Below are 14,912 nucleotides of genomic sequence, written 5' to 3'. Positions count from 1 at the left end.
ATCATTACACAGGTGGACCTTGTGCTGGGGACAATAAAAGGCCACTCTAAAATGTGCCGTTTTGTCACACAACACAATGCCACAGATGTCTCAAGTTTTGAGGTAGCGTGCAATTGGCATGCCGACTGCAGTAATGTCCACCAGAGCTCTTGCCAGAGAGTTGAATGTTAATTTCTTACCATAAGCCGCTTCCAATGTCTTTTTAGAGAATTTGGCAGTACGTCCAACCGGCCTCACAACCGCAGACCATGTGTATGGTGTTGTGTGGGCGAGCGGTTTGCTGATGTCAACATTTTGAACAGCGTGCCCCATGGTGGCAGTGAGGTTATGGTATGGGCAGGCATAAGCTACGGACAACGAACACAACTGCATTTTATCAATGGCAATTTGAATGCACAGAGATAACGTGACGAGATCCTGCCGCCATCACCTCATGATTCAGCATGATAATGCACGGCCCCATGTCGCAAGGATCTGTACACAATTCTTGGAAGCTGAAAATGTCTCAGTTCTTCCATGGCCTGCATACTCACCAGACATGTTTGGGATGCTCTGGATCGACGTGTACGACAGCGTGTCCCAGTTCCCACCTATATCCAGCAACTTTGCACAGCCATTGAAGAGGAGTGGGACAACATTCCACAGGCCACAATCAACAGCCTGATCAACTCACGCTGCATGAGGCAAATGGGGGTCACACCAGATACTGACTGGTCTTTTTTTTAAGGTATCTGTGACCAACAGATGCATATCTGTATTCCCAGTCATGTGAAATCCATAGATTAGGGCCTAATGAATGTATTTCAATTGACTAATTTCCTTATATGAACTGAAATTCAGTAAATCTTTGAAATTGTTGCATGTTGCATTCATATTTTTGTTCAGTATAGTTTTTGGAGATGGATATCACAAAACTCATCGTCAAGTGAGGTTGGAGGAACTTTTGTTTAAAAATATTTGTGTGGTGAGGTAAGGATTTCTCCATCGTTTTGGTCGCGTTTCTATACTAAAGGCTTAGGAAATACTTTTCGCTGTTATCCATCCAATTTGCTCTGTTTTTTTGAGAAATTATACCCATTCTTTCATGAATAAGTTCCTCAAACTCCTTCTGTTTTGCGTGTAGATAATTCAGTGCTTCTGTAGTACATTTATCAACTTCATTGACGTGTAATATTAGATTTTCTATTTCTGTTGTAAATCTATTCTCTGTTGACCGATACCGTTTTTGTGTTTGGGATGAAAATGTAATCGAATGGTCTGTAAATGCACATTAAAAGGCACCCCATACGATAAGTGGGTCTGCTGAACCTGTATTGTGCAAGAAAAAGTCTTATAAATTCCTTCGTTTTTGTTAAGAAAGTAGTGTCAGTCAATAAACCCTGGTTCAATTTCCAATATCCCCGTCCAGCAGCCATGAGGTTTAGTAACTGTTAAAAAAAGCTGTGCGCCAGTGGTTGGTGGACACGGCAAACCCACGACACGCAGTAACACAGGTGCGCGCATGCGTATGTGCACACATACATACACAGATATAAACATACGTAGACACGCATCCACACACAAAGGAGGTAATACACCCACACTCAAACAGAAAAAAGTTTCAGGTTAATGAATGCGTGTGGATTTGTCTTGCCAGTCAATGTTATGTTAAGACAAAGGTCATCCTGTATGTCTGAGAGAACAGTCTGAAAGATGGGACATATCCACAGCGCATAGTCAGACAGTATGCCAGTCGGTGAGCTTGCACGCACACACACACACACACACACACACACTCCAAACCACAAACTCAGGTGCCAAGGCCAGATATGAGCGGTAGAGGGGGGAGGTACTTACGGGCTGCGAGTTGCCGCACTGGAGCCTGGGAGGATGGGGACGAGGGGGAGGGGCTCGGAGGGGCTGCACCAGAGACACCCAAGGGTCACACACACATAGCAATGGAAGGACATGATGATGTACACACACACACATAGACACACACACATAGACACACACACACATATACACACACACATAGACACACACACATAGACACATAAAAACACAGACCACCACACAACCATTACACAATTACACCACAACATCAACTCCACACCATATGCACACATATAAGAGCCACCACAATATCTTCCTTCATGACAACAGTTGTTGCTAGGCCTTCCTCTTACAAAGTATCAGCTAATTGACACTGTATCCCCATTGCCGATCACAACGCCTTTCCAGAACATTGTCCTAACATGTATGAATGTGTGTGTGTGTGTAAGAGAGAGAGAGAGAGAGAGAGAGGACGTGTGTGTGTCATAATTATTCAGCGCTCTAATGAGAGGAATGAGAGATGGATGGATGGATGGTGCTGGGAGCAACACCTGAAAGACATTGTCTCTCTCACTTTTCTCTCTCCCATCTCTCTCCACACTAATTAGTGGAGTGGTTTAACTGAGAACCAATGTTATTGTTATTATGTTTCGAAATGTCCATGTGATTTCATACTAGAGAAACCGAACAAAGACATGTGCACGGCAGAGATGAAAAGGAGGAACTACGGAAGAAAAGGAACAATGATGGAGAAGAGCGTAGTGGAGACTCAGAGACATGCACGCCAGAGCGGCTGAAACAGCATGACAAATGACAAGGAACGAGTGCAACAGAAGAGATGGAATGACAATGGCAGAGTGATAGTGACAGTGATTGTGAGGGAATGATTGAACGGACAGCAGCATAAGGAGGACACTCACACTGCGCTAATCGGATAGAGGTACAGTATATATTTCTGTTAATGATGACTGTAAATAGGAAAGACTGGGGGAGACTTTTCTATAGACATCTGTTACACAGAAGTGAATTGACAAGCTGAAAGGAGAGATGCAAAAGGAAGAATGTAGGATATGGGACAAGGCTTTTAAGAGGATAGTGTTCCTAAATATAGGAGCATTGAAAATCAGTCTGACAGATTGACAGTCAGGGAGGAGAGATCGGAGAGTTGAAGATATGCAAGGTTTTGTACGCGGCTTATGTTTTTGTATAGACTTACAGTATGTAAGCAGCGTACAGGAGGCATTAATACACACACGCTTAGATCTCAGATCTCAGAAACTCATCCCACCCCCCCTCCTTCCCGACCTGTCCAAAGGGTGCTGTGATGGGCCGCCGTTCGTCCCAGGTGTGGGCACCGTCCTTCCCGTCGGCGGAGGGGGGCAACCCGGCTGTGGTGCCTTCCTCCCCGGTACCTGCTCCTGTGCCACCTGTGTCTGCTGTCGAGGAGTAGCCGTTCTCTGCCAGCTCCTGGAGAGGGGAACAAAAAGATGAAGGAGGTTGACATGGCCAGAGGGGGTAGTGGTGGTGATGGTCTCTGTGGAGGGAAAGGGGGAGGTCGAGGGAGGAGGCCCTACAGGGCTATAGTGGAGGGGGGGATCAGTGCCAGGGGGGCATATGTGAGGGGTTCGGGGGTAGTGGACGGCTAAAGGAGGGTAAAAATAGGACAAATAAAGTGCCAAAGAGGATTTAAGGAATAGGGCCAGATATGGAGAAAGAGTTTGAGTGAGTGAGCGTTAAAAGGAGAGAAAAACAAGAGTGAGAGTTTTGAAGGAGGAGAATTGAGGCAGGAGTAAAGAGGGTCAAGTTGAGAGGTCAACAGAGGGTTAGTTTGAGAGGTGAACTCACAGTGGAGGGAAGAGTGAGTGACAGCCCGGTGTGGGAGAGGAAAACCATCAGTGAGTGATTTATTTAGCCCATTGAGTGGCAGCGTGTGTGTGTGTTTGCATGCATGTCTGCTTGTGCATGTGTGTGCGTGTGTGACAGTTGTGTTCTGTAAAGTTATTAATCAGCCTGTGATTTGGGCCAAAGATAAATATCAATTTTATGTAGATCAGATTTAACAAAATCCAAACAAAAGGACTACGTACCTTTTGTTTTAGCCTGCTCTTGACTTCCTTTATCCCCATCCTGGCATGATCTTTAGCCTTTGGAGGAAAAACACAGAGGGGTTTACTAAACAGATTTTGTTTCTGTTGTTGTTGATGTAGGGAGTCATCTTGCAGAGTCTACCTTTAAAGTGGCATCAATATGAGACAAAGTGTACAGTAGTGAAATATTTTGGGAGTGTCATGGTGTAATAGTCGTGATAGGAGGACACTTACAAACTTATAGACCGTTTTCATGGCAGGGTTAGCCTTGGTCCTCACTGTGTTGAAGATAGCACCGCCCCCTTTCTGTTGGAGACAAAACCATTGTTGGCAGCACGGCTAACAGCTGTACACCAACAACAGCGGTAGCCCAGAGAGCACAACCAAAAATAACTTGTTGCAACATATTGTGCTCATAGGGAGACAGGTTGGTTTTTTTAACATGAAAATCCAAAAGGTTTGAATTATTAGCATGAATGTGAGTAAAGAAATATGTATACTTTGAACAGCGTGAAAGATGGGTTAGAATGCATTACTTGTCTTTGAAGACCTACCTTGACTGTGAACAGCCACTGGTGGTAGTTCTTGTCGCTGCCTGTGGAGTTAACACAGAGGTGAGGTCACAGGGATGAAAGGCACCTGTGGTGAAAGGTCAATGCCTTAACATAGTGGGCATTCTATATTCTATACAGGTTAGTCATGGGACATTGGTTAGCATTAGGGCCATTGACACTCCCACTGCAATAACTGGCTCGTGGTCAGTAGGCTTGAAAAATTAGTAATTTCAAAACGGAGAACGTCAATATAATAATAATATGCCATTTAGCAGACGCTTTTATCCAAAGCGACTTACAGTCATGTGTACATACATTTTTACATATGGATGGTCCCGGGGATCGAACCCACTACCCTGGCGTTACAAGCGCCATGCTCTACCAATTGAGCTACAGAGGACCAATGAGCATTCTTGTTGGACCAGTTCAGGTAGCAGCCTACCTCCGTTTCAAAATGCTGCCTACTGTTTCTTGCCTATTGAACACGACAGTGGTTTGTGGTAAGCATGCATTGTGGCACACCAAATGTCTGCCAGTCCCCAAAGATAAAGTAAATGTGCTTTGAGACCTAGTGAAATGACCTAGTAGAAATGTTTTATATGGTTGTATTCAATGTGTGCTGCACACACCTGCATACTCTCCCATGTTGATCTCATCCTCAAAAACATCCCTGAAGCCCTCACCGGCGTTCAGAAGTTCCAAGCGGCCATCGATGAACTACAGAGAGGGAGAAAGGTTTATCCCAGTTATACATGGAATGTTTCTTTCATTGATTCATGTAGGCAAATGTGATTAACTTATTCTGTTGTGTCACAATTACTATGTGTGTGTGTACCTGTTATTGTGTGTGTGTGTGTGTGTGTACCTGTTATTGTGTGTGTATGTGTGTGTGTACCTGTTATTGTGTGTGTGTGTGTGTGTACCTGTTTGAAGAGCTGTAGCTGGATGGCGTTCTGCAGGAACTGTCTCATGGCACTGGAGCGGTGGGTCACAAAGACCTCCTCACTGAACGTGATTGGCTCTCCCTGATGGTACAAAAAACTTGGACCAATCAGCAGGAAGTAGATCTAGTGACATCCTGGATTTGGTTTGCCATTCAATGTATTTTTACAATTACCATTTCTAAAGTACGTGTTTGACATATCAAGAGATATCTTGCTCAAATATGTTTTATTGAACACACACAAGAATGGTGTATAGGTACTTTGTAGGAAAGACAAGTATGCAATTCTTATATAAACATAAAAGAGCAGACAGATACAAAAAGACCCAGAGTTATAGGTAAAAAATTAATAATACAAAATAAGACATACAGAACAAGGACAGGTAAACAGAAAGGGGAGGGCAGATGTCACCCCCCATATCAATCCCTCCATCAACCCCCCCTTCATCATCCATCAACCCCACCACCCCCTCCCCCCCACTGCTCGGGTAAAGGGGGAAGCACATGCCGCCCAATGGTAGATTAAAATATCACAAGTGAGAGTGTATTGAAATGTACAAATTCACAGTGCCGAATGGTCCAAATAAGAGAGGAGAGGTTGCCAGATTTGCCAAATCGCTGAGCTATAATTTGGTAGAGGGAACTTCCTTCCTTTTCCAAAACAACAAGATAATTTTTTTTGAAGAAATGAGACCGTGAGAGGTGAGTTGTTTTGGGGGGTTGGTTAATCTGTTTAGGGTTTCTGACACTCCCAGGATGATCAGAAGCGGGTCTGGGTCAATTAAAGTCTCCAGAACTTCAGAGAGGATCCTAAAAATTCCACACCAATAACCATACAAGTTAGAGCATAGGGCAAAGCAGTGGAGTAGTGTACCCTCCGCAGCATGCCATTTATCACACATAGGGGAGGTATCAGGAAATATCCTATGCAGCTTAGTTTTGGAATAGTGTAATCTGTGTGACATCTTGAATTGTATGAGACGATGTCTGGAGTTAATGGAGCAGGTGTGGATATACTCCAAGCTATCTTCCCAGTCTGCTACAGAAATGTCAGTGTCTAGCTCTTCCACTCATTTTGTCTTAATGGCATCTGTAGAAGGTGTGCTAACCGATTGAAAAGCGTCATATAGACAAGATATCAGGTGGGACACATTTTTTTGCATCCGTCAAACATAGAAGATTTAGCATTTCCAAATGTAGGAAGATGTTTTCTAACATAGTATATCAAGAGATATCAAGAGATAAAGAGATATAACATGTTGTTTCTCTTTCAATCAACTACTATGAAGTGATCTTGACTTCTATTTATAAAAGTTGAGAAAAACTTTTGATCAAATAAGCTGAATTGGAAACAAAACTACAGTAAATGTAATAAAGATAGTGTCCTTTATTTAGTGGTAGAGCATGAAAACCTATTTTCACCTCTAGATGGCAGTGCTGTGTAAGGCAACAGACAGCAGGAGAGGTGCTAGACCAGGGGTTCTCCACTTTTGTGATAGCAAACAACACAACACGAGTGAGATAAAAATAGCATAGAAAGAGTTTTACCATGACTTCGGCAGCGCATGGCCGGACAAACCAAGTATCGGGCCCTGGGAAGGAACATTTCAAAGGCCCACATCTCGGCATTGGAGTGAAAAAATAATTTCCTGCAATTCTACACATTTTGTCATGGGACAGAGAAATGTTTTGTTGTTGCATCTTTAAAGATAATATACTGCAATTCTACACATTTTGCCTTGAGGCAGAGAGTAGACCTTGCAATTTTAAAGGTAAATGTCCAGTGTTTCCAGATTTCTATGAAATATTTCACATAATTAATCACGATACGCATGAAATAGTATGTTAAAAAGCAACTTTTCTGTATTGAAATGGTGTGGGCATACCCCAACAACAGAATAGTGAGGCCGTATACTGGTCATTAAAAATATTTGCGTGAGTAGACCGCTGATTGGCCAGCTCATCCTCCTCAGGAGAATGACATCATCCTCAATGAGGAAACAGCAAGCATTTTTCAAAAGGTCTGTTTAAGATACAAGTTAGATTATTTATTTTTTTAAGTCCCGCACAGTAATCCTATTTCCCAAGTAAAAATATACTTTGAATGACCGATAATGTGACCGACCGGTTCGATTCGTTGGTCTTATGTGGCAAAACTTGAAATTGTGTTTTTTACATTGGATAAAAGTAGTAACTCAGAGCTAGAAAATGGTATATCATACACTACAGTTGAGGAACAATGGGAAAGTAATTCTGCTTTGAAAGTTGATAAACTTGTAACCTCACTTTTGAGAAAATGGCCCTTGAATGTTTTGGTAAACCTACTGGAGAGCTCTTCTTTGTCTACACCCATTCAGCATCGTTCACACCCTCTTAAGTTTTAGCCCCACCCATCTCTTTAAGGATTCACATGTGAGGCTATGTACTAAACAACCAAATATTTCAAGACTAAAGGCTGGTTTATACTACGGGTGTGTTCGTACATTTTATCTGGAGAGCGTTGTCAGATTGGCCGTTCATAAATTCAGAGTGTTTCGCTCTCGGAGCGTTCAGAGCGCACACTGGACGCTCTGTACGAAAAGCTGGGTTGATCCGTGCATTCTGAGATAACAGCAGTCAAGCACCCAAGCTAACTGGCTAACGTTGGCTAGCTACTTCCAGACACAAATGAGAGAGCAGCTCACTGTGACCATTTTACTCACCCTAGCAGAGCTGGTTATGCTGTTTTTATGTTATCCAGAGCGTTGGTGACTGCAACTGTGTTGCTGGCATAAATGTAACTACGCTTTTTTGCCAACATTTACTGACACCGGCCATATTCAAAAGGTGTTGAGCGTTCGTAAATTTGTCAGTTATTCTGCGCTCTGGCACACTCAGACGAGAGTGCTCTGAAATCGGAGTAGATAACCAAAGCGAATTTACTAGCTACGTCTATCGACAGTTGTCGCAGTGACATCATAAACATCCTATTGAAATAGTTACTTGCATAGTGGAGTCTTTTGTTTAGACATGTAGCTAGCTAGCTAAACAATGAACCATAATCCCAACTCATAACGTTACTACCCTGTATGAATCTGCAGGTAGCTAACCAACCAGGTTCAATGTTAGCTGGCTAACATTCGGCTATAACTAGCAATGCAAATGGCTCTGAAATACGAATAATATTACTACACAGATCATACACGTAAAGTTAGCTAGCTAGCCAGCCAGCTAACGTTAGCTAGCTAGCTAACAGTATACTTTAACTTGAAATGAAAACAATTTTCTGACAAAATTAGAAACATGTCATATCTGAAAATGTAGCTAGCTAGACTCTCTTACCCGCATAAATGGATGGATGCTTCTCCCGCTCTGTCATGGATGCAATGGTTGCCCTTAGTTTGAAGATGTAATCTGGATACAGGTGTTTTATATAACAGCCTTCTGTGTGTTCTCTTTTTGACTCCGTCTGCATATTTGCAATCAAACACCAGCATTTTCTCCATCTCCTTAGCTTTCATACTCTAATTCCACTGATTTCAAAAGTCGGTCCTCCAGAAAGTGGAGAGCAACACTTATGCAGTTCTACTACGTGATATCTTTTTAAAAAACTGTGTTAGAAGGGATTACCTACACATACTGACCAGCTCATATTATAGACAGAAGCATGCTACATGGCAGACCAATCCGAACTTATCTCTCGGCATGTCCAGCCCACTCATTATCTCAGCCAATCATGGCTAGCGGGAAGGTTGCTGTCTTTTTCTGTGGCTAAACCAACTTGGCTCGTAATTTAACAATTGTATTTGTATTTACAGATGGCATACAAGTTTGTTATTAAGGCACATGAAAGTTCACATGTTCTAGAAGGCATTTCTGCCAAAAAACACATTTTCATATAAAAAAAAGTTTACGTTCAAAGTCTAACCTGTGAAGTAGTGACACGACATACGCCTAGTTTCCTGAAACGAGTCACAAACATCACCCATAATATTTGTACGCTATTAAAATGCTCAGAATTGAAGAAATTTACCTTTTCTCTCTAACTATCAGGAAGCCTGAAAGAACAGGCTGAGTGGGTGGGGAGCTTATATTCATGAGCTCGACTTCACTGACAGCTCTTTGAAACTCCCTTGTGGTCATTGCCAGGTAACAAGGTAAACAATGGGCCACATGTCATTGATGACCAGGTAAACAATCAGCCACATGTCATTCTGAGACTAAATAGTATGCCTCAACCCATTTTCTCTGCAAAATGCTCTCATGGTCAACAAAGCTGATCATGGACTGTTGGATAACTGACAAACAGCAGAAATACACAATTGCATTTCCATTGTTTTGTAACTAATTACAGAATACAGTTCACTGATACAATTCTTCACAATAATTAGTAAAGCCTGAGTCACCGTAGAAGCTTAAACATAAGGGAATGTACAGCATACAATAAGTGTACTGGACAATTTATTGGTGCCTCTGCATTAGCATTATAAATTATATGTTCAGAATTGTATGTATTGATCAAATGTTTATTTGATAATTTACAATAGGCCAGCATAGCCAAAATATTGATCAACATGAACACTCATGAGAAAGAAAGATGAGAAATAATGGTGAGACATTTGATATACAAAATAAATTAGAGCGATAAGTCTAATGTAGGCATCCCATTGATTCGTACAATTTGTAACACTCATCTCCCGTCCGAATGCTTGAAAAAAAACTGTACAAAGCATCAAAATGTGATATCATGAAAATGTGAATTTACTTTGCCTTTAGGAAATGCAACCAACTACAGAGATTGATGGGGAGGGGAGCGGGAGAGGAGCGGTACCCATGTACGCCACTTCAATCAAGCAGGCTTCAGTCACCCACTTGGCTTCAGTCACCCCCAAGATTGAAGCGGAAGACAAATCCAGCTATGGCCTCCTCCTTGTCAGGCCTCTCATATTGGGCAGACGGGTCCTGGGATGGACAGCTTGCACAGCTTCCCCGCATATGACGCTGGATCAAGGGTGACCTCGTTGAAGAGTAGATCCAGGAGCCTGTCTATGTAGCCTGTAATGTTTTTGAAAAGGAAAATGTTTGTTAAATGGGTAGAGAATTAATGTCCTTTTATTTACTGTTCTGTGTTATGATGTTATCAATTCACTGATGTAGTGATCTACTCATTCGACAATGTGTTATCTACAAAAACAAAATGGAGAATACAAGAAATATTGAGTTGAAAAATGTAGAATTGGTGTACAGTGTATTGTATTACACCCGCTAAACTTATTGCACGGATCCCTTGGCGAAAATTAGTTTAATGTACTTTTGTTAGTAATATACATTTTAACAAAAATGAAATGTGAAAAAATAGATTTTTTAAAAAGACATATACTGAACAAAAATATAAACGCAACACGCAACAATTTCTAAGATTTTACTGAGTAACAGTTCATATAAGGAAATCAGTCAATTGAAATAAATAAATTAGGCACTAATCTATGGATTTCACATTACTGGGAATACAGATATGCATCTGTTGGTCACAGATACCTTAATAAAAAGGTAGGGGAGTAGATGAGAAAACCAGTCAGTGTCTGGTGTGACCACCATTTGCCTCATGCAGTACGACACATCTCATTCACATAGAATTGATCAGGCTGTTGATTTTGGACTATGTAATGTTGTCCCACTCCTCTTCAATGGCTGTGCGAAGTTGCTGGATATTGGCGGGAACTGGAACACGCTGTCATACACGTCGATCCAGAGCATCCCAAACATGCTCAATGGTGAGTATGCAGGCCATGTCTGGTGACTATGCACCATGGAAGCACTGGGACATTTTCAGCTTCCAGGAAATGTGTACAGATCCTTGCGACATGGGGCCGTGCATTATCATGCTGAAACAGGTGATGGCAGCGGATGAATGGCACGACAATGGGCCACAGGATCTCATCATTGGAATCTCTTGTGCATTACAATTGCCATAGATGGGCCTCCCGAGTGGCGCAGCAGTCTAAGGCACTGCATCGCAGTGCTAGAGGCGTCACTACAGACCCGGGTTCGATCCCAGGCTGTGTCGCAGCCGGACGCGACCGGGAGACCCATGAGGCGGCGCACAATTGGCCCAGTGTCGTCTGGGTTAGGGGAGGATTTAGGGTTTGGCAGGACAGGATGTCCTTGACCCATCAAGCTCTAGCGACTCCTTGTGGTGGCCCGGGTGCATGCACGCTGACTTCGGTCGCCAGTTGTACAGTGTATCCTCCGACACATTGGTGCGGCTGTCTTCCGGATTAAGCGAGCAGTGTGTCAAGAAGCAGTGCGGCTTGGCAGGGTTGTGAAAAAAAAGTTTTAGAACACCTACTCATTTAAGGGTTCATCAAGGCAAAGGGTGGCTACTTTGAAGAATCTCAAATATAAAATATATTTTCATTTGTTGAACACTTTTTTGGTTACTACATGATTCCATGTGTGTTATTTCATAGTTTTGATGTCTTCACTATTATTCTACAATGTAGAAAATAGTAAACATAAAGAAAAACCCTGGAATTTGCTAAGAAAAAGCCATATCTCAGACTGGCAAATAAAAAGAAAAGATTAAGATGGGCAGTCTGAGATATGGCTTTTTCTTTGCAACTCTGCCTAGAAGGTCAGCATCCCGGAGTCGCCTCTTCACCTGTTGACGATGAGACTGGTGTTTTTTTTTCTTCCCTGGTACTATTTAATGAAGCTGCCAGAGGACCTGTGAGGCGTCTGTTTCTCAAACTAGACACTCCAATGTATTTGTCCTCTTGCTCAGTTGTGCACCGGGGTCTCCCACTCCTCTTTCTATTCTGGTTAGAACCAGTTTGCGCAGTTCTGTGAAGGGAGTAGTACACAGCGTTGTACGAGATCTTCAGTTTCTTGGCAATTTCTCGCATGGAATAGCCTTCATTTCTCAGAACAAGAATAGACTGACGAGTTTCAGAAGAAAGTTATTTGTTTCTGGCCATTTTGAGCAAAGGAATTATCAGTCTATAATTTTAGTGGTAGGTTTATTTCAACAGTGAGAGACAGAATAACAACAACAAAATCCAGAATAACGCATGTCAAAATTTTTTATAAATTGATTAGCATATATAACTGGCATTGATAAAATGCTATTGTGTTCATTGTCCGTAGCTTATGCCCGCCCATACCATAACCCTACCTCCACCATGGGGAACTCTGTTCACAACGTTGACATCAGCAAACCGCTCGCCCACACGACGCAATACACATGGTCTGCGGTTGTGAGGCCGGTTGGACGTACTGCCAAATTCTCTAAAAAGACATTGGAGGCAGCTTATGGTAAGAAATTAACATTCAACCGAACTGCATTCAGGTCAAGACCCTGGTGAGGAGGACTAGCATGCAGATGAGCTTCCCTGAGACGGTTTTTGACAGTTTGTGCAGAAATTCTTCAGTTGTGCAAACCCACAGTTTCATCAGCTGTCCGGGTGGCTGGTCTCAGAAGATCCCGCAGGTGACGAAGTCAGATGTGGAGGTCCTGGGCTGGCGTGGTTACACATGATCTGCGGTTGTGAGGACGGTTGGACGTACTGCCAAATTCTCTAAAAAGACGTTGGAGGCGGCTTATGGTAAGAAATGTACATTCAACTCTCTGGCAACAGCTCTGGTGGACATTACTGCAGTCAGCATGCCAATTGCACGTTCCCTCAAAACCTGAGACATCTGCCATCTGCCCAGTACAGTTGAAACTGGGATTCATCCGTGAAGAGTACACTTCTCCAGCATGCCAGTGGCCATCGAAGGGGAGCTTTTGCCCACTGAAGTAGGTTACGACGCCGAACTGCAGTCAGGTCAAGACCCTGGTGAGGAGGACTAGCACGCAGATGAGCTTCCCTGAGAAGTTTTGTGACAGTTTGAAGAAATTATTCAGTTGTGCAAACCCACATTTTCATCAGCTGTCTGGGTGGCTGGTCTCAGACGATCCCGCAGGTGAAGAAGTCGGATCAGGAGGTCCTGGGCTGGAGTGGTTACACATGGTCTGCAGTTGTGAGGCCAGTTGGAAGTACTGCCAAATTCAATAAAACAACATTGGTAGAGAAATGAACATTCCTGCAGTCAGCATGCCAACTGCACGCTCCTTCAAAACTTGAGACATCTGTGGCATTGTGTTGTGTGACAAAACGGCTCCATTTAGAGTGGCCTTTTATCGTCCCCAGCACAAGGTGAACCTGTGTAATGATCATGCTATTTAATCAGCTTTTGATATGCCACACCTGTCAGGTGGATGGTTTATCTTGCCAAATGAGAAATGCTCACTAACAGGGATTAACACAAATTTGTGCACAAAACTTGACAAATATAAGCTTTGTGTGCGTATGGAACATTTCTGGGATCTTTTATTTCATCTCATGAAACATGGAACCAACACATTACATGTTGCGTTTATATTTTTGTTCAGTGTATATCATTTGAGATCTGGCTACTGCCCTGCAGTACCTCGTACTCCACTTTGAGAACCCGTGAACTACACACTCTTAGCTTAACGCTCCCTGTAGAGCCGTGCACAGGCATGAATTTTAAGCCCTACCCATACCCATGCCCGATATTGCTAATATATGTGATGGGTACGTTGAAAAGAGTATACAGTGCATTCAGAAAGTATTCAGACCCCTTGACTTTTTCCATAATTTGTTATGTTACGGCCTTATTCTAAAATTGATTAAATAAAATGAAAATCCTCATAAATATAGAGAAAATACCCCATAATGACAAAGCAAAAACTGTTATTTAATAATTTTTGCAAATGTATTAAAATTTTAAAACAGAAATATCTTATATACATAAGTATTCAGACCCTTTGCTATGAGACTCGAAATTGAGCTCAGGTGCATCCTGTTTCCATTGATCATTCTTGAGATGTTTCTACAACTTGATTGGAATCCACCTGTGGTAAATTCAATTGATTGGGCATGATTTGGAAAGGCACACACCTGTCTACATAAGGTCCCACAGTTGACAGTGCATGTCAGAGCAAAAACCAAGTCATGAGGTCGAAGGAATTGTCCGTAGAGCTCCGAGACAGGATTGTCTTGAGACACAGATCTGGGGAAGGGATCTACCAAAAAATGTCTGCAGCATTGAAGGTCCCCAAGAACACAGTGGCCTCCATCATTCTTAAATGGAAGAAGTTTGGAACCACTCAGACTCTTCCTAAAGCTGGCCGCCATGTCATACTGAGCAATCGGGGGAGAAGGGCCTTGGTCAAGAACCCGATGGTCATTCTGACAGAGCTCCAGAGTTCCTCTGTGGAGATGGGAGAACCTTCCAGAAGGACAACCATCTCTGCAGCATTCCACCAATCAGTCCTTTAGGGTAGAGTGGCCAGATGGAAGCCACTCCTCAGTAAAAGGCACATGACAGCCCACTTAGAGTTTCCCGAAAGGCACCTAAAGGACTCTCAGTCCATGAGAAACAAGATTCTCTGGTCTGATGAAAGCAAGATTGAACTCTTTGGCCTGAACGCCAAGCGTCACATCTGGAGGAAACCTGGCACCATCC

At 42.8% G+C, this 14,912-nt stretch overlaps 1 protein-coding gene across 1 annotated transcript in view; it reads right to left on the bottom strand.

Annotated features, from left to right (window-relative positions):
* LOC311100292 (DENN domain-containing protein 1A-like) overlaps positions 1–14,912 on the bottom strand; it is a 243,674-nt gene that overhangs the window by 17,300 nt on the left and 211,462 nt on the right. The window contains exons 14-20 of the mRNA XM_084141154.1: positions 5,380–5,481; positions 5,086–5,173; positions 4,457–4,497; positions 4,137–4,208; positions 3,903–3,959; positions 3,121–3,282; positions 1,837–1,899 (exon numbers count right to left, since the gene is read on the bottom strand). Of these exons, the coding sequence (XP_083997280.1) occupies positions 1,837–1,899; positions 3,121–3,282; positions 3,903–3,959; positions 4,137–4,208; positions 4,457–4,497; positions 5,086–5,173; positions 5,380–5,481 (585 nt within the window). The remainder of the gene's footprint in view (positions 1–1,836; positions 1,900–3,120; positions 3,283–3,902; positions 3,960–4,136; positions 4,209–4,456; positions 4,498–5,085; positions 5,174–5,379; positions 5,482–14,912) is intronic.

The sequence above is a fragment of the Coregonus lavaretus genome (assembly GCF_964263955.1).
Source record: "Coregonus lavaretus genome assembly, chromosome: 24".
Taxonomy (NCBI): Eukaryota; Metazoa; Chordata; class Actinopteri; order Salmoniformes; family Salmonidae; genus Coregonus; species Coregonus lavaretus.
This window is presented reverse-complemented; position numbering and strand designations above follow the sequence as displayed.